Source organism: Salvelinus namaycush, chromosome 26 (genome assembly GCF_016432855.1).
Source record: "Salvelinus namaycush isolate Seneca chromosome 26, SaNama_1.0, whole genome shotgun sequence".
Taxonomy (NCBI): Eukaryota; Metazoa; Chordata; class Actinopteri; order Salmoniformes; family Salmonidae; genus Salvelinus; species Salvelinus namaycush.
In genome coordinates, this window is record NC_052332.1 from 29,174,500 (window position 1) to 29,202,211 (window position 27,712).

At 43.0% G+C, this 27,712-nt stretch overlaps 2 protein-coding genes across 3 annotated transcripts; one reads left to right on the top strand and one right to left on the bottom strand.

Moving 5' to 3' along the window:
* The first annotated feature begins 2,764 nt into the window (after positions 1-2,764).
* On the top strand, positions 2,765-16,823 carry LOC120021043 (solute carrier family 25 member 45). Its single transcript, XM_038964693.1, has 6 exons — positions 2,765-2,801; positions 2,900-2,943; positions 3,054-3,125; positions 14,424-14,612; positions 14,697-14,949; positions 15,270-16,823. The coding sequence occupies exons 1-6, from the start codon at positions 2,765-2,767 to the stop codon at positions 15,551-15,553; spliced, it is 879 nt and encodes a 292-aa protein (XP_038820621.1). The 3' UTR covers positions 15,554-16,823.
* An 813-nt stretch (positions 16,824-17,636) lies between these two features.
* On the bottom strand, positions 17,637-27,417 carry ganaba (glucosidase II alpha subunit a). 2 transcript variants are annotated; one of them, XM_038965093.1, is made up of 25 exons: positions 27,236-27,417; positions 26,875-26,976; positions 26,612-26,720; positions 26,314-26,441; positions 25,983-26,162; positions 25,615-25,680; positions 24,826-24,892; positions 24,443-24,539; positions 24,191-24,287; positions 23,699-23,870; positions 23,468-23,588; positions 23,049-23,284; positions 22,787-22,913; positions 21,089-21,168; positions 20,717-20,857; positions 20,473-20,569; positions 20,242-20,343; positions 19,898-20,141; positions 19,459-19,523; positions 19,220-19,296; positions 19,017-19,091; positions 18,754-18,867; positions 18,539-18,651; positions 18,345-18,442; positions 17,637-18,134 (listed from the first exon to the last, which is right to left on the bottom strand). In XM_038965093.1, the coding sequence occupies exons 1-25, from the start codon at positions 27,253-27,255 to the stop codon at positions 18,025-18,027; spliced, it is 2,838 nt and encodes a 945-aa protein (XP_038821021.1). In that variant the 5' UTR covers positions 27,256-27,417; the 3' UTR covers positions 17,637-18,024. The 2 variants fall into 2 exon arrangements, with proteins under 2 accessions (XP_038821021.1, XP_038821022.1); XM_038965094.1 differs by lacking the exon at positions 25,615-25,680 and having other exon boundaries at positions 27,236-27,416.
* Positions 27,418-27,712: the final 295 nt, after the last annotated feature.

Sequence of the window (27,712 nt, forward strand, 5' to 3'; positions counted from 1 at the left end):
ACCCACTGATGGCTTCCTCTCACTACCATATTTGGTAGTGAGATTTGGTAGTGCAATAAGGCACCTCAGCAGTTTGTGGTATATGACCAATATACCATGGCTAAGTATTCAGTTCTTAGATAATTTATTATAACATGGGGGAGAGGGGGCAAAGGGCAGGTCGAGGACAGGCAGAGGTTCGTAACCAGGTCAGAGTCCGACAGGTACAGGACGGCAGGCAGGCAGAGGTCGGTAATCCAAAACAGCGTCAATAAGGGACAGAATGTCAGGCAGACAGAATGGTCAGAACCAGAAGGACGAGAAAACACGCTAGTAAGACTTGACAAGACGAACTGGCAACAGACCAACAAAAAACACAGGTATAAATACACAGGGGATAATGGAGGAAAATGGGAGACACCTGATGGGGGGTAGAGACAAGCACAAGACGGGTGAAACAGATCAGGGTGTGACACTAAGGGCTTTGCAACAGCCGTTGTATATCAGACCGTATACCATGTGTATGACAAAGCATTTATTTTTACTGCTCTAATTACTTTGGTAACCAGTTTATAATAGCAATAAGGCACCTTAGGGGTTTGTGATATTTGGCCAATATACCACGGCTAAGGGCTGTTTCCAGGCACTCCGCATTGCGTTGTGCATAAGAACAGCTCTTAGCCATGGTATATTGGCCATATATAACAAACCCAATCTGGCCTTATTGTTTAAATATACAACGGCTGTCAGCCAATCAGCATTCAGGGCTCGAACAACCCAGTTTATAATTAAGCAATAAGGCCCGAGGGGGGTGTGGTATATGGACAATATACCATGGGTCAGGGCTGTTCTTAAGCACGACGCAATGTGGAGTGCCTGAATACAGCCCTTAGCCGTGGTCTATTGGCCAAATATCACAAACCCCTAAGGTGCCTTATTGCTATTATAAACTGGTTACCAATGTGATTAGAGCAGTAAAAATACATGTTTTGTCATACCCGTGGTATACAGTCTGATATACCACAGCTGTCAGCCAATCAGCATTCAGGACTTGAACCACCAATTTTATAATAGACCATATACCACGAGTATGACAGAACGTTCCTTTTACTCTTCTAATTACGTGGCTAAACAGTTTGTAATAGCAATAAGGCACCTCTGGGGTTGTGGTATATGGCCAATATACCACGACTAAGGGCTTTATTCAGGCACTCTGCGTTGCGTCGTCCGTTGCATGGACTGCACTTTAAAATATATATATTTATAGCGGACAGTTCACATTTTTACCCTAGAAAAATGAATCAAAGACGATTAGCCTTGAGATATAGTACTGTAACGACCCTGGGTTTATAACCGCGGAAATCGACTCTGCCGCTCGAGCATGCTTTTGCGGCACAGTCGATAGCGCGCCGGAATTCGGGCTAGAAGGTCGAGGGTTCGAGACCTGCTCCCTGCCTGTTTCATTACAGTCATACAATAGTGCGGGTCGATCAAGAAAGTATAATGCTCCGATATAACTTGTGTTGGTGTGTATTCTACGATGAGGTAACGCTCAAACCAGGTAAATCTTCCTCTGATCTAGGTCACCAACCAATTTTTTTAGTCGAACTCACTCTTCAAAATATTTGCTTTCATTCTTTTAAGCGCAAAAAGCAAGGTGGATGTTCGCCCCAATTCATTTTGTATATTATTAACTGGTTTACTGCTCCAGACTGATGGGTGCGTTTATTAATTCTGCACAGGTTGAATAGCAGCATATCACTAGCCATTTACAAGCCATATAAGCAATGCTATATGCTTTAGCGACCTATATTTTCGATCAATGATTTAGAATGGGACTCCAATAGATATCTTGACATTGAACAGTCAACCCTGTGCAGACTCTGCGCCGAGGAAACAGAATCAATAGATTTTGTTTTTTGGTACTGTACTTGCGGTGGCTTGCTTTTGAAGACAGGTAAGTGATAATGTCTGTGTTCAGATGGACCTACAAACAGTAGGCCTACTGTTAAGAGATCTGAAAAACCAAGATCAACCAATGGGAAATATGAATATACTCTTCTGTAAAGTATTTATTCTTAGGGCAATCTAGGTTGAAACGGTACAAATATAGAGGTTCAAGAACCTCGTTAGACATCACAGTAAAATAGAAGGATGTATTGTCAAAGGAAACAGTAAAATGGTAATGTACTGGGAAAGATGGGTTAGTTTGTGGATGATGGGTTAGTTTGTTAGTTTCTGAGGTTTGGAATTAAGATTGCAGTGTACTGTATGTGAGCGAAAATAGCTGTAAGTAGCAGTAAAGGCATATTGTTGTCTGTTAGTCCCCACCCCCAGCCCCCATAAAAACAATAAAAAAAACATATTGACATGCACAAGACTGCAATGATTGCACTCTCAAGCTCAAAGATCACTCTTTGAGATCCAGAACCATGTGCTGTGAAATCTGTATTAAAGTTCAATGAGTCTACCCACTGGGCACACACTGGTTGAATCAACGTTGTTTACACGTCATTTCAATTAAATTATGTTGATCCAACATTGATACATTGAATTGACGTCTGTGCCCACTGGGTAATGTCATCAGAGAAAATTATTAATAATTTTATATTTTCCCCTAAACTGTAAGGGCTATTCATGTATCATCATAAAACAAATGCTGAATTCTGACTAGATGGTTACAAGGTGAGAGATTGTAAACCCAACTACCTTGATTAACCTGGGACTGATAGTTGTACTGTAATTTATCTGTTTTAGTGTGAGCAAGCAACTGAGCAAGCCTACCATGCCGTTTGTGGAATTCATAGCAGGATGCATCTCAGGTAATGTATAGGGGTAACATAGATCTTTGTGTATAAAAACATTTTTGGACATGAATATGGATTGTGAATTTGACTAGGCGTAAATTAATATGTTCTAGGAGCAGTAGGGTTGGCTTTTGGTCATCCAATGGACACAGTGAAGGTACAAGTATTGGACTCACTCAAACTTGATGATTATATCCACTAATTTAGACCAAGGAATCTAAACTTGTTGACAAGTCACATAATATGTATATTATACTCCATATGTAGGTGCGTCTGCAGACCCAGGTTAAATACAAGGGGATTTTTGACTGTGTGGCTAGGACATACACTCGTGAAGGGGTAAGGTTTTGAATACTTTGGTATTATATGACTCATCCCACTGTGCATAGCACGTAATTTCAATGTCGATAATTGGGTGATATTTGGTTGAGACGAACAATGAGATTACAACCTATATTCACCCACTCAAAAAGACAGCCAAAAGTTAGATGAATTTCCAATGTGTTATTACTAGTCTTTCAACCATCTAAAAGCACAACCAAATTCCAATGAAAAAACAACGTCTTCTTTTTGGTTTAGTTTTCACTCAAATGTCTATCACTGCGCTTTCAACCATGCACAGCAAAGTTCAAGTGGGAATACAATGTCAGGATTTTTGGTTTATTTATACAATATATTTAATGTGTTAATGTGTTATCGCTGTGCTTCATCTAATAGCAGAACCAAATGACCTGAATTGCTGTTGAGATTACATTAAAAGTACATAGTGCAGGTGATCTATGCCGTTCGAGATTCTGCACAGATTATTACACAAAGGTGAAGATCTCCACAGACCTGTGACGACCTATGCATGTTATCTTGAACATCCACACTGTAAATTATTACATAAAAATACATGTATAGTTACAGTAACCTCAAAATGTGGCCATGGATATGTTACTCATTTTGAGGTAAAATGTTACATTAGTTTGTAAGATAGCCTTAACGTAGGCTATTTACTGCATTACAAAAGTAATATTAAATTGTATTTGCTTGACAACACAACCAGATATGAACATTTAAAGGAGATCTACTGCTTGGATAGTTCCATCTGTGCAACTGGCTTATGCCCAATCTTTAACTTTTATTTTTGGTTGAGTTGGAGACGTAAATCCAACATATAATTTGTTAACAAGTTAATAGGCTATTTATTGTATTTCAAATATTGAAATGTATTTGGTTACATTTAAAATGTTTACATTTTAGTTATTTAGCAGTGTCACGTTCGTCGTAGTGAGGAGACCAAGGCGCAGCGTAATGTGAATACATTCTTCTTTAATAAAACGAAGAACACTTAAACAAACTAACAAAAACAACAAAACGAACGTGAAGCTATAATAACAGAGTGCTGACATGCAACTACACATAGACAACTACCCACACAGACAGGTGGGAAAAGGTAACCTAAGTATGGTTCTCAATCAGAGCAACGATAGACAGCTGCCTCTGATTGAGAACCACACCCAGCCAAACACACAGAAATACAAATCATAGAAAAAAGAACATAGAATGCCCACCCAAATCACACCCTGACCAAACCAAAATAGAGACATAAAAAGCTCTCTACGGTCAGGGCGTGACAAGCAGAGGCTCTTATCAAGAGCAACTTACAATTAGTGCATTCATCTTAAGAAAGCTAGGTAAGACAACAACATCACAATCGTATCAAGTACATTTTCCCTCAACAAATATTTATCATCAAAGTCAGTGCTAGTGGGAAAAGAGAAGTGCCTTTAAAAAAAAGTCGGGGCGCCGTGAGAGTTATTTAAGATACTCTTCAAAGAGGTAGGGTTTCAGATGTTTTCCCCAAAATAGGAAGGGACTCCGCTGTCCTGACTTTAGGGAGAAATTTGTTCCACCATTGGGGTGCCAGGGCAGAGAAGAGCTTTGACTGGGCTGACCAGGAGCTGTCCTCCCGTAGGGGTGGGAGGGCCAAGAGAACCAAGGTGGAGGAAAGGAGTGCTTGGTTTGTGATGTAGGGTTTGAGCATAGCCTGAAGGTAAGGAAGTGCAGTTCCCCTTGCTGCTCCGTAGGCAAGCACCAGGGCTTCGACTGGAAGCCAGTGAAGTGTGCGGAGGAGTGACATGGGAGAATATTGGTTGAACACCAGGCGGGCTGCAGCATTCTGGATAAGTTGCAGGGGTTTGATGGATAAGTTGCAGGGGTTTGATGGCACAAGTGTAGAGCCCAGCCAACAGAGAGTTGCAGGAGTCTAGACGGGAGATGACAACTGCCTGGAATAGGACCTGCGCCGCTTCCTGTGTGAGGAACGGTCGGACTCTACAGATGTTGTAGAGCATGAACCTGTAGGAGCGAGTCACTGGTTTGATGTTTGCAGAGAACGACAGGTTGTAGTCCAGTGTCACGCCAAGCTTCTTTGCACTCTGGGAGGGGGACACCGTAGAGTTGTTAACAGTGATGGAGAGGTCTTGGAGCGGGCAGATCTTCCCCTGGAGGAAGAGTAGCTCAGTTTTGTTGAATTTGAGCGTGAGGTGGTGGGCTGACATCCAAGCTGAGATGTCTGCCAGGCACACAGAAATGTGTGTCGCCACCTGTGTATCAGAAGGTGGGCAGGTTGTTGGGCGGCTGGACATCACTAGTCACAGGATTTCATCTGGAGAGAGGTGAGAAAGAGCTCAAGGCGTAGGGTAGTTCTGTGTGAGTGGGACTAGTGGACTTAGTAGAGTGAGGAGCGGATGTTGTCAACCTTTTTTCAAAGTGGTTGACAAAGTCGTCCACAGAGAGGAAAGGGGGAGGAGGTGGAGGATTAAGGAGGGAGGAAAAAGTGGAGAAAGGTTTCCCAGGGTTGGCGGCAGAAGCTTGACATTTATAGGGACATTTAGAGTGATAGAAAGAGGCTTTAGCAACGGATACAGAGGAGGAGAAGTTACAGAGGAGAGTGTGGAAGGATGATAGGTCCTCCAGAAGTTTATTTTCCTCCATTTCCACTTAGCTGCCCGCAGCCCTGTTCTGTTAGAATGCAGTGAGTCACCCAGCCACGGAGCGGGAGGGGAAGGTCAGGCCGGCTGGGAGGTAAGGGGACAGTGAGAGTCAAAGGATGCGGAAAGGGAGGAGAGGAGGGTCGAAGAGGCAGTCAGGAGACATGTGGGAGAAGGATTTAGCAGATGGAAGAGAGGATAGGATAGAAGAGGAGAGAGTACCGGGAGAGAGAGAGCAAAGATTGCAGTGGCGCATGACCATCTGGGTAGGGGCTGAGTGGTTAGGGTTGAAGGAGATATGGAGAGAAAAGAAAACAAAGTAGTTATCAGAGACCTGGAGGGGGGTTGTAGTGAGATCAGTAGGCAAACAGCCTCTAGTAAAGATGAGGTCAAGCATATTTTCTGCCTTGTGAGTAGGAGGTGACTGGGAAAGGGTGAGGTCACGAGGAAAGGAGTGGAAAGAAAGAGGTGGAAATACATTTATTGAAGTCCTTGTCGGGAGGTTAAAGTCGCCCAGTACGATGAGTGGTGAGCCGTTGTCATGAAATTAGCTTATCAAGGTGTTAAGCTCATTGGTTGTCAACGCAACCAAATATCAACATTTGAAGGTGATTTATCTTCTGCTTGGATAGTTCCATCCGTGCCACTGTCTGGCTTTAATTCCAGTTTGTTTATGAATTAATAATCAACATGTTGGATATATGTCTCCATCTCAACCAAAAATCTAATTTAAAGAATAGGACTAAATCAAAACAAACTTGAAATGCACTTTAAATAAAGTTTGATTTGATTTAGTCCTATTCTTTAACTAGATTTTTGGTTGAGATAGAGACGTGAATCCAACATATCAAGTATCAATTTGAAAACAAACTTGAATTAAAGTCAGTGGCACAGATGGAACTATCCAAGCAGAATATACATCTCCTTCAAATGTTGATATATGCTTGTGTTGACAACCAAACACAAATTTTTTATATTTATCTGTTTGTTATATATGTAATTACCCCAACCTCTTAATGTTTTGTACACTCAGTGTATTTATTCATTGAATGGTTCTCTCATTGATCGGGTTCCCGCTTTAAATATCTGGGCATTTGGATTGACAAGGATTTAACGTATAAAAACATACTTATGAGCTTGTTTAAAAGCTATGTAAGATTACATATCTCCATTGTTGAAGTAAAAAAAAAAAGTATTGGTTAACTCTTGAGGTTCCTCGGGTCTCCACCGAATTACAGTACCAGTCAAAAGTTTGGACACACCTACTCATTCAAGGGTTTTTCTCAATTTTTTACTATTTTCTACATTGTAGAATAATAGTGAAGACATCATAACTATGAAATAACACCTATGGAATCATGTAGTAACCAAAAAAGTGTTAAACAAATGTCACGAGAATTTTCAATCACAATGATAATAACTAACAATCAATAGCTTTGACCAATCCCCGAGGTTTGTAAGGCCATGGGTTTAATAATAATTAGGCAAAGACTCAGCTTATGCAAAAGGTCAGTACAGTTTATTCACGAGAACATTCTGAAGTCCATAATACAAACACAGTCTTTATAACACACACACAAACAAGTTCAAATCTTAAGCTACACCTTGCTCAGACAGTCTGTGTTTTTCCACTACACAGATACATTGTTTCTTTAATCTGCAACATGTTTCATAATCTTCTGCAAGCCTAACAGTTTCTCCCCTCCACGGGTGGAGACAGAATGTCCTGTAAAGAACACAGTAGTACAAATTGTCTGTCGATAGCTCCTCTTATCATTTGTTTCCCACTTGCACCCTGCTTACATACTAAAAAGGAGCAAAAGGTCCTTGTTCTAATTCTGACTAAAACTACACACACCCTCAGATTATAGATTTATGATTCTTATAAATTTCATACAATTATATGGTTTCAGGGTGGAATATTTTAATCATTACCATTAAGCATATAATTCCCTTATCAATCCACCCTTAATGACTAAATAATACACACTGATACATCCACCGTCATATGGAATCAAAAAATCAAACAAAACCAAACAAAACCAATACATGTATTTACATCAGATACTCATCATCGACTGCTCTAGGCCTATATCCAATTATAACTCTTCTTTTTAGGATTTTTATTACAATCTTCATTAAAGGAACAGTCTGTCTAAACATTGAAGATAGTCTCATCTAACATTGGCTCCTTGTGGTTAAAAGAAACGGAGCCATCTCCTAGGCCTGGAGGCCTGTATTCGTCATCCCACTGGTCGGAGCTCGGAATCGGTCCATATCTCACCATCTGTTGCATCATCGATCTCTCTAGAGTTCTGGTGATCAAACCTCTTACACATGGGACCAAACAGCATCCACACAACACCAACACACTCATACAGGTGAAAGCAACCCACAATACAGTACTTACAATATTTTTCCATTTCCCAAACATGCTATCGAACCACCCTGTCAGGAAAGTATCCACCCCAGAGTTCTCTGCTAACTCATGAGCTAATGTGGTCAAACCTGCCATGGTCACTGATCCGTCTGGAGCTGTGTTATTAAAAAATAAGCGTACAGCAATGAACCCCAATCATTCTACATACCCCGCCCTTTTCTACCAATAACATATCGAGTGTCAGTCTATTTTACCAGGTCATGAGGGAGGTGGCGGATAATTGGTCAGAGAACCCCTTTACTGCAACCCCGGTTTCATTCATGAATCTCTGTTAATTGTAATAGATGTAATTAATCCAATCCACATTTTTATTTATTGTCAACTACTAAAAGAACGTAGTGGTAAAGTCTTCACCTATTTGATTCATAGCTTTGTATTAATCTGTAACTTCCCTGAGGATGCCAATAGCATCCATCTAGACCAGGGGTGTCAAACTCATTCCACGGAGGGCCTAGTGTCTGCAGGTTTTTGGTTTTTCCTTTCAATAAAGCCCTAGACAACCAGGTGTGGGGAGTTCCTAACTAATTAGTGATGTTAATTCATCAATCAAGTACAAGGGAGGAGCGAAAACCCGCAGACACTCGGCCCCCCGTGGAATGAGTTTGACACCTGTGATCTAGACCATCCTGGTCAAAACTCCTTCTGTGCCTACTTTAGCCTCCTATAACTGGCCTCTGATGACTAACTCGAACTGGTTGGACCAATAACCCCGGGGCGCAAGTTCCTAACCACCCTTTGTGGTAGTTTCTGTCGTATGCGTCCTTTGCTGGTACGAGCCCACCCTACATCAGTTATAGGTGCTGTTAGGTTAAGAATTTTCTCCTGTACTTCCAAACCTAAGTCAGTCACATTAACGATTACCTTTCAGCCATTAAAATCATCTAAGTTCTCAGTGCCATTCTTGTATCTACAACACTGGTACTCATCAGGAGTTAAAGTGAACCGAGGTGGGTTGGCCGAGTACTTCAATCTGGCCAACCCAATCCCTGTAAAGTTATTTGCTTTCCTAGGGAATTGTTTAATGTTTACCTTAAATCCTATATCTTGATCTTCTGTGACTCCTTATTCTGTAAGTCACTCATCAGTGTATTATATAGTTTATCTTTTACTTCTTATCAATGACAACGGCGTCATATAATTAGTACCAGAAGGTGGTGGATCTGGATGTATCAGAAAGGTTACCAAGACTATGATGCAGCTCAGAGTCCCTACTCTTCCCAAAAACCGCCAACCCTCTCCTGCCCTTAGTCGATCTGCTAGGCACCACCCCATACTCACACCTCTAGGAGCACACACAGTGATGAACGGTCGGGATAGGGAATCTTCGTTAAGGAGGTGACCCCCGGACCCTGTTGATACTCGGTTCTTCTCCTAACTCTCTGTGTAAGCAGCAGTGCTTGTATGTGTACATACCCTTTTGCAGTGGGTAACGTGGACCCAAGTGACTCTCTCAGCTATTCTAATGGCAAAGGCGGTGGTTTAACAGAACCTGGTATGGGCCTTCCCAACGGGGCTGCTTCCAGTCTTTTCTCCTCAGGGACTGGATCCACCCCCAGTCTCCTGGTTGGATTGAGTGAATCACCTTCTCCTGTAATTCACCTGTTGGACACAAAATCTTGGACATACGGGTTTGGATAACAAACAGTCTTCTCATGTGTTCTGCTAGTATATCTTCAACTTCTATGTCTACTTGCTCTGGTCCCTAACTCTGGCATTCTATTTGTTCTACCTGATTAGCTAAAATGTCATCCATTATTTAAAGAAATAGATCCTGGTAAACCAACTCTAGGGATTATATCTTGACCTAATATTTTAGCTACCATAATCGTGTCCGCCAAGTAAGTTGGGAACACTTCTACCCATTTGCTATACTTATCTATTATTGTTAAACACCCCTTCTTCCCCTCACTTCGGAATAGTTCAATGAAGTCCATTTCCAAATGTTGGAATGGATATTCTACAAATTTGTATTTATTTATTTTAAAGTAGTTATCCCTAGGCCAAATCAAATCAAATTTTATTTGTCACATACACATGGTTAGCAGATGTTAATGCGAGTGTAGCGAAATGCTTGTGCTTCTAGTTCCGACAATGCAGTAATAACCAACGAGTAATCTAACCTAACAATTTCACAACAACTACCTTATACACACAAGTGTAAAGGGATGAAGAATATGTACATATAAATATATGAATGAGTGATGGTACAGAACGGCATAGGCAAGATGCAGTAGATGGTATAGAGTACAGTATATACATATGAGATGAGTAATGTAGGGTATGTAAACATATAAAAGTGGCATTGTTTAAAGTGGCTAGTGATACATGTATTACATAAAGATGGCAAGATGCAGTAGATGGTATAGAGTACAGTATATACATATGAGATGAGTAATGTAGGGTATGTAAACATTATATTAAGTGGCATTGTTTAAAGTGGCTAGTGATACATTTTTTACATCAAATTTTTCCATTATTAAAGTGGCTGGAGATGAGTCAGTATGTTGGCAGCAGCCACTCAATGTTAGTGGTGGCTGTTTAACAGTCTGATGGCCTTGAGATAGAAGCTGTTTTTCAGTGTCTCGGTCCCTGCTTTCATGCACCTGTACTGACCTCGCCTTCTGGATGATAGCGGGGTGAACAGGCAGTGGCTCGGGTGGTTGTTGTCCTTGATGATCTTTATGGCCTTCCTGTGACATCGGGTGGTGTAGGTGTCCTGGAGGGCAGGTAGTTTGCCCCCGGTGATATGTTGTGCAGACCTCACTACCCTCTGGAGAGCCTTACGGTTGTGGGCAGAGCAGTTGCCGTACCAGGCGGTGATACAGCCCGACAGGATGCTCTCGATTGTGCATCTGTAAAAGTTTGTGAGTGCTTTTGGTGACAAGTCGAATTTCTTCAGCCTCCTAAGGTTGAAGAGGCGCTACTGCGGCTTCTTCACCACGCTGTCTGTGTGGGTGGACCAATTCAGTTTATCCGTGATGTGCACGCCGAGGAACTTAAAACTTACTACCCTCTCCACTGCTGTCCCGTCGATGTGGAAAGGGGGGTGCTCCCTCTGCTGTTTCCTGAAGTCCACGATCATCTCCTTTGTTTTGTTGACGTTGAGTGTGAGGTTATTTTCCTGACACCACACTCCGAGGGCCCTCACCTCCTCCCTGTAGGCCGTCTCATCGTTTTTGGTAATCAAGCCTACCACTGTAGTGTCGTCTGCAAACTTGATGATTGAGTTGGAGGTGTGCATGGCCACGCAGTTGTGGGTGAACAGGGAGTACAGGAGAAGGCTCAGAACGCACCCTTGTGGGGCCCCAGTGTTGAGGATCAGCGGGGTGGAGATGTTGTTACCTACCCTCACCACCTGGGGGCGGCCCGTCAGGTGGTAAACGCACAGGGCGGGGTCGAGACCCAGGGTCTCGAGCTTGATGACGAGTTTGGAGGGTACTATGGTGTTAAATGCTGAGCTGTAGTCGATGAACAGCATTCTCACATAGGTATTCCTCTTGTCCAGATGGGTTAGGGCAGTGTGCAGTGTGGTTGCGATTGCGTCGTCTGTGGACCTATTGGGGCGGTAAGCAAATTGGAGTGGGTCTAGGGTGTCAGGTAGGGTGGAGGTGATATGGTCCTTGACTAGTCTCTCAAAGCACTTCATGATGACGGAAGTGAGTGCTACGGGGCAGTAGTCGTTTAGCTCAGTTACCTTAGCTTTCTTGGGAACAGAAACAATGGTGGCCCTCTTGAAGCATGTGGGAACAGCAGACTGGGATAAGGATTGATTGAATATGCCCGTAAACACACCAGCCAGTTGGTCTGCGCATGCTCTGAGGACGCGGCTGGGGATGCCATCTGGGCCTGCAGCCTTGCGAGGGTTAACACGTTTAAATGTTTTACTCACGTCGGCTGCAGTGAAGGAGAGTCCACAGGTTTTGGTAGCGGGCCGTGTCAGTGGCACTGTATTGTCCTCAAAGCGAGCAAAGAAGTTGTTTAGTCTGTCTGGGAGCAAGACATCCTGGTTCGCGACGGGGCTGGTTTTCTTTTTGTAATCCTTGATTGACTGTAGACCCTGCCACATACCTCTTGTGTCTGAGCCGTTGAATTGCGACTCTACTTTGTCTCTATACTGACGCTTAGCTTGTTTGATTGGCTTGCGGAGGGAATAGCTACACTGTTTGTATTCGGTCATGTTTCCGGTCACCTTGCCCTGGTTAAAAGCAGTGGTTCACGCTGTCAGTTTCGCCACAGCCATTTGAAATAGACTAATGTGTGCACTATTCGGAGGGAATAGCTACACTGTTTGTATTCGGTCTCTACCATCCTTCCTCCCTGTTGGCACATGGCTCTGCCAATGTGTCAATATTGCTGCATATCTAAACAAGGACTTAGGTAAGATTAGTAAATTATTCTTATGTCTGACATTATCTTGTAGGATTGCCCCTTTCATTTTCCACATGTCCAATTCTCCCTGGGGCGTTCGTTCTTGGCTATCCTGTAACAATATTCTGTCAAGTGTCTTATCTTCTTTAAGATTTATCTGTGCTGCTTAGTATGGTTTTAAATGCATTTGTGCTGTCTGTGTAAATAGTATCCTTTCTCTCCTTTCTTATTTCGCAGGCTCTAGTCAATGCTACTATTTCGGCCTGTTGTGCAGAATAATTTCTGGGCAATGGTTCAGTGTCTAACACCTTAGTTCCTGAAACCAACTAAGCTTTCATTCCTCTTTTAGTTAGGGTAACAACTACTTTCAACAAAATCATCATATCTCTTCCTAGCGAATTTACTAAACATACACTTCAAATAAAAACTAAAATACCGGCCTGCCCTCCTAACTTGTCATATTTTTAAAACAAATGGAGCAGAAAGTCTTTCCACTAATGAATATCCTAAAGCTAAGCGAACCAAATTCTCTTCCCCTTTTATTCTTATTGTCTTTTCTGTCTGTCACGATATTATTTCTGTCCCCCATTTCTCGGGAGAGCCTTATACTCTGCCATCTAATCCTGTTTATGTTTAATTATGCTGGTCTCCACTCAGTAACTGTTATCTATCCATTCTGTGTCACTTCTATCTTCTCTCCTACTGCTACTCCCAAACCATCAAGGTCTCAGCAGTGCGGAGAGGGCTTCTCCGTCTGCCCTTCCTTCCATCTGTCTGTCGCTCTTTCTTATAACAGTCAGTATCAAATATGGGTTCTGTTTACAAATATTGTCTAAATGTCTCACTGTCTCCCTGTCTGCACTCATGGATTTTTAGAAAAATCAACATGTCTATGGTAGTAATCTCTAAGATTATTACCTAGTTGATAAAGCTTATGTCGATACTCTCAATGATCCTGGATCACCACAGATGTCATATATCCCTGTCCTGTTGGCTTAGAATATGTCCTAAATACTTAACATAAGTCTACCATTATTAAACTTATTCTTGCTAACTTTAAAACCTTATTCAACAACAAAATATAATAATACTATTATATCAATTTCACAGCCTTGTTGTGTTAAATTTCTTACACTGCATACAGCAACAGCTGACTACCGAAAGGAAAATAAAACTTTGCTAGATTACTAAACATTACTTAAGCCAAAATACTGGGAGTTTCAAAATAACCTTATGACAGTTTTTTATAAACCCACCTTCGCCCCATTTTTAACACATAATTCTCCATGAGAGTAATGTATAAAAAATACTACTACTGGTCAAAAGATAAAACAACATTTCAAATAACATAATCAGATCAAAATCACTACTCTGAAACCCTCCACAAAGAAAAAGTATTGTACCCTTATGGCCATAGGAAGAGAGACTTAAAACCCTGGATGGGATACCAAAGGGTAGCTTCTGATAGATCAATTCTCCAGGAGGTGCTGCCCAGCCTATAGTTTTTTTTTTCTGATAGATTTTATCGTTGAAGATCTGAAGTTCTTTTAAAAGTACAAATTCAACATATTTTATTCAAGGTTTGTCTATGTTGAAATTTGGTTATCGTGATGACATAATCCTGTAGTTGAAATCTTACCCAAAAAACAACAGTTGATTACTTTTTTTCAAATCTAATGTATTTTCCTCGTAGATTTCACGTCACAATACGTTGACAAATTATGTTGAAACAACGTTGATTCAACCAGTTTGTGCCCAGTGGGATTTGTCGATGAGTGTTTTATATTTTCGCAACATTGTTGTACCATCAGTAATTCCTTAACTATACTATTTTTGTATTTGTTGGATCAGATCCCTGGGTTCTTCAAGGGCATGACATTTCCTGTCCTGACTACTGGCATCACCAATGCTGTGGTCTTTGGTTCCTATAGCAATGCTTTAGACTGCCTCACCCAGTCCCAACGGAATGACCGAATCCAAGGCAACCCTGCCTCGGCATCAGCAGTCTTCGCAGCTGGCTGTTTCTCAGGTCTGGCACAGGTAATATGGAACGTGCTTTAAATGGCCCTGAAATATGGCATTGTTGTGTGTACTTTTTAACACCATGCTTGTCTTTGCTACCAGGTGGTGGTTACTGCACCTGTTGACCTGGTGAAGGTACGCTTGCAGTCCCAGACCAAGGGCTGGGCTGGGGTCGGTGGTGACGGGTATCGAGGTCCCATTCACTGTGTGACTGTCATCCTGAGGGAGGAGGGGCCAAGGGGATTGTTTCGAGGGGGGTTGGCTCTTACCCTGAGAGATGTACCCTGCTATGGAATCTACTTCTTGCCTTACGAAATCACCTGCAGGTTTCTGACTGAAGAAGGCAAACGGCCAGGTCAGTTGGAGAGTGAGGTTGTGTTCCAGGCCATCTTTTTTTGCAATTGCGCTGCACATATGAAAAGATTGCTATATTATATGAATGTGGTTCCTGAGATGTTACTCTCATCTCCAGGCATTTTGAGATATGATAAACTGTTATACGTCACTGCAATAGAGACGACTTGGAGTGTGTGTGTGTCATTAACAGTTCAAAGGCCATGCTAGTCTGTGAGAAGAGAGAGAGCAAGTGTCTAGATTTGACCGTTTATTGCTGATGGTTTGAGTGCTAGTGCAACTACATAGATTTTCAGGTAATTATTTGGTTTGAATCTGCAGGCACATTTGCAGTATTGATGGCGGGTGGGGTGGCAGGCGTGGTGACGTGGGCCTTTGCCACGCCCATGGATGTGGTGAAAGCGCGGCTGCAGATGTCCGGTGCTGGGGGCCGGGTGTACCAGGGGGTCCTGCACTGCATGAGTGTGAGTCTGAAGGAGGAGGGGGTGAGAGTGTTCTTTAAGGGGCTCCTCCTGAACAGTCTGAGGGCCTTCCCTGTCAACGCCATCACCTTCCTCAGCTATGAGAGCCTGATGCGTTTCCTCACCCGGCCGCCTGCAGACTGACCACAAGACTATATGCATCTCCTGGATATACTCCGGTCAGACCAAATGATGGAAAGAATACCAACATTGGATGGGCAAACCATTATGTGAAATGAACTGGTATATACAGTATACCTTAGCATGCTATACTCAGAATTGTATCTGCTAAACTGGAGTTTCACACTTTTTTGTGTTATCCTCAATGTGGGCACTCAGACAGGGCTCATGATGCTGTTTTAGTAGGACACAGTTCTGTGATATCATAGGGTGTCACCTCTGAGAGCTATGATACCATCAGTATTTTATATCATGAGACAACAAAACCTTGAATATGAAAACACCTGGAAACCAAATGTTTATACCAAGACATGGTGTATTTATGTACTGGTATACTGTATGAACTTCATAGCCTTCATTTATAATAACTTTGTAATAAACAAAATGTGAAGCAAATGGGAATGTAGTTGGTTTATTACTGACAACCAATCCTCAATTCAAATCATTCTGACTTTTTTAGTTAAATAAACCCCCTTCTCCAACATGTAAACATTTAGTATAATTATGCATATTTGACTTCTTGCATAAGTCAATGTATTCACCCCCTTGGATTTATTCACATTTTGTTGCTTGACAAAGTGGGATTGAAATGGATTTAGTTGTGATTTGTCATTGAGCATCACAGAATACCAAAGTGAAAAGAATTCTACAAATGTTAACATATAATAACAACATAGTTGTTGCAAAAGTATTCAACCCTTTTGTTTAGAGAAACCTAAATTAGTTCAGGAGTCAAACGCAGCTTAACAAATCACAAGTTACATGGACTCATCCTGTGTGAAATAATAGGGGTTGACATGATTTTTTTTAAATGACTGCCTCTTCCTCTGTCCCCAATACATACATTGAACTACAAAGACTAGGAGGCATTTCAAAAGCCTCAGAGAAGGGCAGTGATTGGTAGATGGGTAACAATACCAAATCAGATATTTAATCTATCTTTAAGCATGGTCAAGTTTATTATGCTGTGGATGATGTATTAAACCACACACACAAAGACAGTCGTTCTTCTGAACTGAGCTACAAGACAGGAAGGAAACTGCTAAGAGATGTCACCATTGGTGCTTTCAAAACAGCTCCAGTTAAATGGCTGTGAAGGGAGAAAACTGAGGATGGATCAACATTTCAGTTACTCCACAATGAAATGTGAAGAATAAAAATAAAAGGAATAACCTTTTTGGCCTAAATGCAAAGCCTTATGCTTGAGACAAATCCAACACATCACTAAGTAACTGCCTCCTTATTTTCAAGCATGGTGGTGGCTGCATCATGGTATGGGTATGCTTGAAGTTGGCAAAGACGGGAGTTTCAGGATAAAAATAAATGGGATGGAGCTTTACACCAAACACAGGAATGCACCTTTCAGCAGGACAATAACCAACAACACAAGGCCAAATCTACACTGTAGCAGGACAATAACCTACAACACAAGGCCAAATCTACACTGTAGCAGGACAATAACCTACAACACAAGGCCAAATCTACACTGTAGCAGGACAATAACCTACAACACAAGGCCAAATCTACACTGTAGACAGTGGATGTTCCAAGTGGCCAAGTTACAGTTTTGACTTAAATCTGCTTGGAAATCTATGGCAAGACTTGAAAATTGCTGTCTAGCCATGATCCTCAACACCTTCCCAGATCTTGCACAATCCAGGTATGCAAAGCTCTTAAGTGACATACCTAAGAAAATCACAGCTGTAAATTGCTGCCAAAGGTGATTCAGTGGAGTGAATACTTATCTATTCAAGGTATAGTTCTTTTTAATTTACATTCTAATAAATAAAAGATTCCACTTTGACAGAGCAATAATGTAGATCAATTACAACAACAAAAAACGATTAAATTAATTTCAAACCCACTTTGTAACGCAACAAAATGTGAAAAAAATCCAAGGGGGTGAATACTTATAATACCCTCTGTATTTCATAATGTCCGATAAAAGGTAATCTCTTCTTCATACTTGTCTATTCACAATGCTAACCCATGTAAAAGCTAATTCATTAACTTGTAACAAAAATGGAAAGGAAATAAAATACAAACATTACATTTGGACATTCATTGTCATCATTTATTTATTTTATTTAGCTAGTCATATAGAGTCTTATAGGGAGTCATTATCATCATTGTCATAATTTCAACCCTGGAAAAAATATTTCTTAAAATTAAGTATCAAAGATTCAGCCTCTTGTTAGTGGTGCAGAATTTCTCCTGACTAACACCATTTGTGGTCCTGAGTTTCATACTCTTTCAACAACCCTGATCCATTTCTCCTGCGGTTTCTTTCTCAGGGTTCAGGTAACTGTTCCAAATCCTAGCCACACTTTTGAATCTGGTTGTGTGCTTTTCTGTAGTTGTATGTCTACTTGTTTGTCCAAAAGTCTGTGTGTGACATTTCATTTGTCTCTTGACTTCTGTATGTGTGTCCTGTGTTACCGCAGATGTAATGTCCAGTTGACCCCTGCGTTCACGCCTGGCTTACGAAGAGTTAAGACTGCCGTGTCCGGGTCAAACTCAAACTCCACAGAAGACTCCCCACCATCTGTGGAGGATGGGTGAAGAACATCAGGCACATTGTAACAAACCCTAATGTTCACAACCCTTACCACTTTCTGCACTAGCCTGCCAACACAAAAATAACTTCACTGCAACAAGTTATTTTTCCATTACATTATCAGAAGGACGTTCAGGGGAAACTCCTGGCTCTACACGTGACACCATGTTGCCTGGTTATTGATGGTACATGACTAACCTGTCGTGAGGGTGACAGCATCAGGCTTCTGAGCTCCCAGGATGTTCACTTGCTCTACCCAGGAGGCCGTGGGAAACTGGGAGTCAGGAGACAGGTCACTGCAGCATCAGAGAAAGAAACAGGTTACACTCGATACAGAAACACAGGGAGAACATGGCCTGGTTGGAATAATAATGTTAGTTAGAGGGACAGACCTCGATGAGAGGCTGTTCGCAGTGAAACTCAGGCGTCTGTGAATAAACTGCTTGTCTGTCTTATGTTTAAAGGTGTGACCATCATCTATGTAAAGCTCTCCTTCTGCATTGCCCTGGAACAAAGAGAAACATTTATATGATGACAAAGCCCCTGCAAGTAAAATGGTGCAACAACAATGGTAGTGATATCATAGTGGTGTAAACGAAGGTTATACCTGTGAGTCAAGGGCCACGTAGAGGGTGTAGGGATCGTTCTCCATGCAGGATGAGGACCTGCGAACACGGTTCTTCCGGCAGATAATGGAACCTCCTCGCTGGAACACTGGAATCTGTGAGAGGAAGAGGTGGTAGGGGACAGAGAAAAGAGAGAAAAGCGAGAGAGTTATTTGTGGGAAAAGGTGCTGAGAGGTGGGTGATGGCTAAAGACCATAGGAGTTGAGAGAAACAAACAGCAGATCCATGTTAACAGAGAACCTACTGAGCTCATGGTGACAGGGATAGAGAGGTTCTGAGCTCCGTCATGTCTCTGGAACGTGTGGACGTCATACCAGACCTGTGACGGGGAGAGAAGCGCGAGGAGGTCAGAGAACGAGAAGGTATCGGGTTGATTGAACATGTGGTATATTTCGACAGGCAAAACTCCAGGTCAGCCTTCCCCCTCTCTTCATCCTCAAAACTCACCTCTCCATTCCCAGGTAAGTAGGCTGTGACCCCACTAGACCTTTCATCTGTTACAGGGTGAACCAGAAGATCTCTGCCTGATAAACACACAGGGGGAGAGGTAGTCTGAGGTAATGCATCATCCTCACCAGGTTGAAGAGCTCAACTTCATCCAAACATTTAGGTATTCAAAAGTATTGTACCATAAAAGGTTAAGAGGTACATACCGGTCTAAAGGCCACTCTCCCTAACCTACTTACCAATCAGGAACTCATCGTCAATGGAAAACGTGGCAATATCCTCTGGATACTCCACCCACAGGGGCCTATAGTACAGGGAGAGAGAATACAACCCAAGGTGAATCAAAATACAAGGATTCTCTCTAATATCTTCTTAAAGACTAGTGCCAGCTATAGACCTTCAAAACATAGACGTGGCAGGGCTCGACATTAACGCTTGTCCGCTTGCCTGGGCATGTAAAACAAATAGTCAGAAAGACGATTATAGAGTTAAGTTTTCCGCATGGACAAGTAAAAAAAAGCCTACTCCGATCAGAATTAGATCAGTGTGTTGCGCACCCCATAATAATGGTTATTATGGTGTTACAGAAGATTGTTTATTTTTGCACTAGTGACTTGAGCTGACAAGTAAAAAGTTAACAAAAAAATCAACCAAAAAGTGTCTAAAAAAAGAGCCTACCTCATGACAGGCTGGCCAGTGCGTTGGGCGTGGTAGAACTGCAGGTACCAGTAGGGCAGAAGGGTGTAGCGCTGGCGCACAGCCTCCCGGATGAGAGCTGTGTTGTCAGGGCCAAAAAGCCAGGGCTCCCTCCGCGGGGTGTCCAGGTGGGCGTGGGCACGGAAGAAGGGCTGGTAGGCCCCCGCCTGGTACCAACGCACCAGCAGCTCCGCACTGGGAGTCTTAAAGAAACCCCCCACGTCAGCTGGGATGAGAGGAGTGATTAGGATACTTTAAGAATTACTATCAAACGAGGATTGACCGAGCCATCCAATCTGTGCAGCACCAATCCCTGCCAGCCTCACCTCCACAGAAGGAGATGCCAACCAGGCCCAGGCTGAGACACATGGGGATGGACATCTTCAGGTGGCCCCACTCAGCTGCATTATCACCAGTCCAAACTGCACCTGGAGGAGAGTGGGTGAATGCATGTGTGTGAGAGAGTGAACACTTCAAGAGTGGGTTGGGGTTCAGTGAAGACATACAGTATACAACATTTATGGTAACCAGAGGGAGGCGTTATTGGAGGGTCTAACCATAGCGCTGAGACCCAGCGAAAAAGGCCCTGGTCAGGACAAAGGGCCTCTCCAACCCCCCGGAGCGCTGGATCTGACCCTCTGCTGTCGCCATTTGCTGAGAGAGGGAAAGAAGGGAAGACAGAGTAGATGGTAGAAAATAAGTAAGGATGCTGTAACTAATCCAAAACAATCCCAACAGTGTGGACAGTGAACACCCCCGGGGCTATCTAGTCCTAGTCACACCGTTCCATCCCTTCCTCACCACGTAGAAGCCATAGAGGTTGTGGATGTCTCTGTGCTCCCAGGGCCCATGGAGGGCATCCTTGTGCATGGTGACCTCTGGACCGTTGAACACAGACGGCTCGTTCATGTCGTTCCACGTGTACAGGTTCTCCATCGAACCCTGAAGAAGAGAGACAGGAGATAAAGACATGTCAGTACATCTGGGGTCTTACAGGTAAATCAGTAGCTCAAGGCTCCAGTAGCTTTACTGGTTAACCAGTGACATCAATGCTAACTGACTCAGTGAAGAGTACAAAGTTCCCAAAGGAAGTCAAGAAAGGAGAAGGAAAGAGAAAAAAGTAACTGCGGTTAAAATGTGGAGAGGAGACGAACTGATACGGGGTTTACTCACCTCATACTGGTCATAGGCAAACATGCTGGCCCACCACTTCCTCATCTCAGGGTTGGTAAAATCTGGGTAACCTGCATTTCCTTTTACAAGAAAATATAGAGTACATATACATAACAGTTCTAAACAATTCCAGCCTTTGGGTGACTGAATCAGTATAAAAACAGGCAAATCACTGCGTTGACATTTATTTTCAAAATATTGCCCTGGAGGTAGAACTGAGCGATTTCCGTTAGATGGGGCAAATTGGCTATTTCAGAAAAACGTATGATTTAGCTTTTTGGTCTTAATTTAAAAGGTTAGTGTTAGGCATTAGGGTTAGCAGTGTGGTTAAGGTTAGGTTTAAATCAGATTTCATGACTGTGGCTGTGCCAGCTAGTGACCACTCTGCAGATATGCTTCCAGGGCAACATTCATGACAAATGCTAACCTGCACTGTGTTGTCTGGTACGTTTTAGAATTTATCAATCGATAAACACACTAAATTACCAAAAGTATGTGGACACCTGCTCGTCTAACATCCCATTCCAAAATCATGGGCATTAATATGGAGTTGGTTCCCCCTTTGCTGCCATAACAGCCTCCACTCTTCTGGGAAGGCTTTCCACTAGATGTTGGAACATTGCTGTGGGGACTTGCTTCCACTCAGCCACAAGGGCATTAGTGAGGTCGGGCACTGATGTTGGGCAATTAGGCCTGGCATGCAGTCGGCGTTCCAGTTCATCACAAAGGTGTTCGATGGGGTTGAGGTCCATGCTCTGTGCAGACCAGTCGTCACCAATCTCGACAAACCATTTCTGTGTGGACCTCGCTTTGTGCGCAGGGGCATTGTTATGCTGAAACAGGAACTTCCTCAAACTGTTGCCACAAAGTTGGAAGCACAGAATCGTCTAGAATGTAATTGTATGCTGTAGCGTTAAGATTTCCCTTCACTGGAACTAAGGGGCCTAGCCCGAACCATGAAAAACAGCCCAAGACCATTATTCCTCCTCCACCAAACTTTACAGTTGGCACTATGCATTGGGGCAGGTAGCGTTCTCCTGGCATCCGCAAACACAGATTTATCCGTCGGACTGCCAGATGGTGAATCGTGATTCATCACTCCAGAGAATGCATTTCCACTGCTTCAGAGTCCAATGGCAGCAAGCCTTACACCACTCCAGCCGACGCTTGGCATTGCGCATGGTGATCTTTGGCTTGTGTGCGGCTGCTCGGCCATGGAAATCCATTTCATGAAGCTCCCGACAAACTGTTATTGTGCTGACGTTGCTTCCAAAGGCAGTTTGGAACTCTGTAGTGAGTGTTGCAACCGAGAACAGACTATTTTTATGTGCTATGCGCTTCAGCACTCGGCGGTCCCGCTCTGTGAGCTTGTGTGGCCTACCACTTCGCGGCTGAGCCGTTGTTGCTCCAAGACGTTTCCACTTCACAATATCAGCACTTACAGTTGACTGGGGCAGCTCGAACAGGGTAGAAATTTGACAAACTGACTTGTTGGAAAGGTGGCATCCTATGACGGTGCCACGTTGAAAGTCACTGAGCTCCTCAGTAAGGCTATTCTACTGACAATGTTTGTCTATGGAGATTGTATGGCTGTGTGCTCAATTTTATACACCTGTCAGCAACGGGTGTGACAAATAGCCGAATCCACTAATTTGAAGGGGTGTCCACATACTTTTGTACATATTGACATGTTCCTACCTGGCCAGCACCAGCCCTCATAGTCTCCGCCATCTTTGTTTTTTATGTAGTAGCCTCGAGAGCGAATCTCAGTGTGGATCTTATAGCTGCTGTCCACCTTAATGTGAGGGTCCACTATGGTCACCATCTGTGGACAGCCGGGACAGGAGAGGGCGCAGTGAGTGGAGAAGGGAGAGAGAAGAGTGCCAAAAATGTAAATGATCTTCTCATTACCACACACACACACCATTTCAAAATCCTATGTTTCCATCATTAAGTTCACCTTGCGTCTCTTATCCAGGAGGCCCTGCAGCATGTCTTTGGGCTGTGGGAACTTGTTGTTGTCCCAGGTGAAGTAGCGCTTGCCGTCCGTGTGCTCAATATCCAGCCAGATGAAGTCATAGGGGATGTCGTGTTCATCAAAGCCCTGGTCCACCGCACTCACATCTTCCTGGTCGTTGTAGTTCCAACGGCACTGGTGGTAGGCCAGCGAAGAGAGGGGGGGGAAGGCCTGAGTGCCTACGACAGCCAGAGAACAGAAGGGTCATTTCTAAAGTGAAGGTAACACTTCTGGGATAGGGAGCAGTGGAGCTATAAACCAACCATGTATTGAACATTAAAATGTGCTTGGTGTGAACGTGTAGAATATACCGTGAGTGACGTGTACCTGTGTTCCTGTTAGTGAGTGTGTAAGTAGTGTACCTGTTAAGGAAGCGTACTGTGTGAACACATCATTAGGTCGTGGTCCCAGCATGATGAAGACGTCAATAATGCCACTCTCAGAAATCCATCGGACGTCTGTCTGAGGGACCTCACTGGAGCCCTGAACGCAATCAAACATGCACAAAGAGGATTCAGAGATCAAACCAAGTGGATCCAAGGGCAAAGAAGGAAAGGCAAGACAGTGTGTGAGATCCAGTCACACACACCCACCTGTCCAGAGCTGACGTCCACCCATGTCTCTGCTGCGTTGAGCCAGAAGAGACCCATAGTCCTGTGGGTGTTGTGTGAGAGGAGGACAGGCACTGCTCCATACAGAGCCATAGGGTTAAAGAGCTCATACTGGAACACATCCAGGTTATAAAGCCTGTAGGGGTCTCCTCCACTGAGGAGAAAAACAGGAATCACTGTGTTAGCACTGGTTGACCAACAAGAGTGGGGACAGGTAGCCTAGTGGTTAGAGCGTTGGACTAGTAACCGAAAGGTTGCAAGATCGAATCCCCGAGCTGACAAGGTAAACATCTGTCGTTCTGCCCCTGAACAAGGCAGTTAACCCACTGTTCCTAGGCCGTCATTGAAAATAAGAATTTGCTCTTAACTGACTTGCCTAGTTCAATAAAAGTTCAATAAAAAATAAATCAGAAAACTACACTTTGAAGAGCTGAGTGCAAATGACACTGGGGCAAAGGCCGTTTATAGTCTCACTCTGTGTTTTTCAGTCTGAGGCCGTCTGCGTGTTCAGGGATGCCGTAGACGTGTTCTACTCCAGGCAGGGAGAAGTCCAGACTGATGGAAGAGGGACCTGGAGGACAGAAGGCAGGTGACACCAGAGCAGTGTTTTTATTTATATATATATTTTAAAAAATTAAACACATGATGTCAATGTAAGTAAATAGGTGAAAACAAATAAATGGACTTGAGTAACAGTTTGTTGTAGTGTACAGTACAATGATGTACCATTAGGCTTGGTGTCGGCATGGGTCTTGAACGTCTCCTCCCACATTCCTGGCTGATCCACCTCTTCTTCTGCCTCCTCCTCCTCTCTTTCTGACACCTGGAAAGTGAGAGGGGTTTTGTGGAGAACCAGAAAAGAGGCCAAACGTGTAGCTCAAGTGTCTCAGAAAGGTGCTACTCATACACACCCTAGTTCAAAGTTCACATCAAATTGATACCAGAAGTTGGAGCTCTTCTCTCACCCTATTAGGTTACTACTCACAACCTGTTATCTCTACACACTTTGGACACAAAAAATGGACAGAACGGGGTCTATAAATGCACCAATAAACCCATGCAGTGTTTGCATCAGAACAATAAGGTCTTTGGAATAGAACACAACACACCTTTTCCTTGTCATGCTTCTCTGTGTCCTCTTTCTCCCCAGCTTCCTCTGTGTCTGTTTGGCTTTTGCTGCATCACACAATAATACATATCAATGTCAAAAGAGTGGTTGATTGCTATAGAAACCACATGGAGAAATGTGAAGGACAAGTAAAGCAATATAAACTGCATCTCATCACCTGGATTGACATGTTGTTAGTGATCGATTAAAGGACAAACTCTTTCAATTTGATAATTGTCATTGAGTTAAACATGCATTATGTACTGGCATCTTGTTGACATAGCAGTTCATCTTAACTTATGTTTGCATTGATCTTAATATGGGGGTTGCACAAAAATGTGCAGATTTTAAGTTAGGATTCAGCCCATAGAAAATGATTTGGTAATGGGTACAGATATACCCACATTTCTAAACTTTGCAGGACAATGATTCAGAAGATTTTTTATTTGTTAATAATTATAAATGGGTAAACCAATCAAATCACTGAACAATAAAATATGACATGCAATAATTTGTTTAGTTTAGAGGGTGGTGGGAAGCTTAGTAAATATATGTACACTACACTGAGCAGTAGAGGCTGTACAGACTTATGGAGAAATTGCACACAGCAACATGTTTACATATATTTATTGTTGCTCTGGTAAAGTTAAGATCAAAAGTAAAAATCTGTTGACTTCATTTTTGACTTGTGGCATTTCTACTATAAGACAATACAGCCACAAGCTATTTCAGTAGTTCAACTCAGGTGTCACACAAACATTACATCAAGAGGCAAGCTAAGACCAGTTACCTAGAGAAAACGCTCTTGATCTTATCCCACATGCTACCGACTGTGCTACTTATTTTGTGGGAAATACTGGAGGACATGGTGAGAAACAGGAGGGAAAGGAAAGGAACAGAATAGGATGGGAAAACAGATCAGTACAGCACAGCTAAGTGCATTTTAGAAAACCTTTGAGACAATTATCAAATTCAGCAGGAGAGCACAAGTGGAAGCCATCATTAAAAGCCTTCCATGAAATTACACAACATATATTACACGGCAATATTCCGTCAAAGTCCATCACAGGTCTAGTATACGCATTCAATTGCATTGTTCCATGTGATATAAATGCATGGTTTCGTTCCTGTACATGCAAGACTGCATAAGCGACTCACGTGTCCTTGCGTATGCGGAGCTGCTCGAAGGCTAGCAGGCCCCGGGAGTTGAGGGACAGCAGCACCTGTGGGCCCTCCATGATGTCCAGGCGGAAGGGCTGGGCACTGAGGATGAGCCTCCAGTCCTCCCCACCCAGAGACAGCACCACCCTGTGCTCATCCTGGGCCACCACTGACATACTGCATTGGAGAGAAACAGCCATCACACCCATGCCAACACACCCACTATGGACCTTCTCTATACTTTACATCCGTTACAAAACCGCCCCAGAATGTGAGACATCAATAGTGGGCTGATATTGACATGTATAAAATAAATGGACAAACTCACAGTTCAGTGGGAGGGTCAGTGATGAGAACATCAGGCACCTCATATCGAGGCTTGATGGGCTTCAGCTCATTGATCTTCACTCTGGTCATGTTCCCCTGGAGGCGATACAGCTCGAGCAGCAAGAGAACCTGAACACAGGCAATGAAATGATCACACGGTTTGCACGATGTGGAAGAACAAAGTGTATGGTGGATTTCCATTGTGTGCCATCCAAGTAATCCATTATCAAAGCGAAGTAATTTCACCCAATCTCCATGACAACTTATTTACGTGTGCAGCAGGTCTTGTTCATTCTGACCTTATTATTGTTATTCAGGAGCTGCACTGTGAGGTGGGAGTCACTGAGTTCCAGCGTCTCCAGTAAGGCTGTGTATGATGACTGGCCTGGCTTCATTGCCCTTTGACGACTACACACACACACATTATATACTTGTATTAGCTGACACACAAATTACATTACACAATAACGTTATTTCGTTTTGGTCTCAAAATGCCCATCTAGGTAACGTTATTGTTGTTACACATTTTTCTACAAGTGAATTGATGGTAGGCAGCCATCACCTGCAGAAGGCACTCTGGTCACATGTTTTGAAGTTACTACGATCCACAGCTTGAGTGATGCTCAGGAAAACAGACAGCACGAGCACAAGATATAGGCACATCCTAGGGAAGAATGGAAATAAACAGTGATGTAACTACGTTTGCAATTATCATATTCCAGCTAGCTAAGTCATGGTGCTGCTGAACTGATTAGTTAGTTAGGTAGTTTTCCTCTAGGTAGCAAGCTATCCGTGACAAAAGACAACTGACCAAATGCGGCATTTATAGATAATATCCACAAAGACTGATGCAATAGTATACATGTTTTCTGTTGTAATGGCTAGCTAGCAGGCTAACTGAGCCTGAATTCTGAAATAACTACCGTTCAATGAAGCTCGCCATCTTGATTCAGCTTGCTTAGCTCTCAAGCCTCGCCCCTTCAAATCATGTGCACGCAGATGATTTGACAAATATAAAGTATAGATGCCTGTAAGCAACAAAATGTGTTATTTGGGGGACAGTCAGAGCCAACCCTGTCCATCTTGTAGATGTTATTGCCTTAACTTGAAATGGTAGTGGGATGCTATAATAATAAACGCTCTAAACATGGTGCTTTCTGTTAACCGTGGCTTAGCGTTTCGATCTTGAATGCGCTCCACATTGCCGCGAGTCATTCAATGATTGGTCAGTTCATTTTGACGAGGGAGGCGCGTGTGCATAGCAAAGGCGCGTTAAACACGTTGGGGTTTTGGAACGTTCAGATAGAAATATACTATGTAGAATAGGACGCACGTCGGCTCTATTCGTTCATGTCATTTCTATTTGCAACGTTCGGCAACGTTTGGCGACTGAAAGTAGC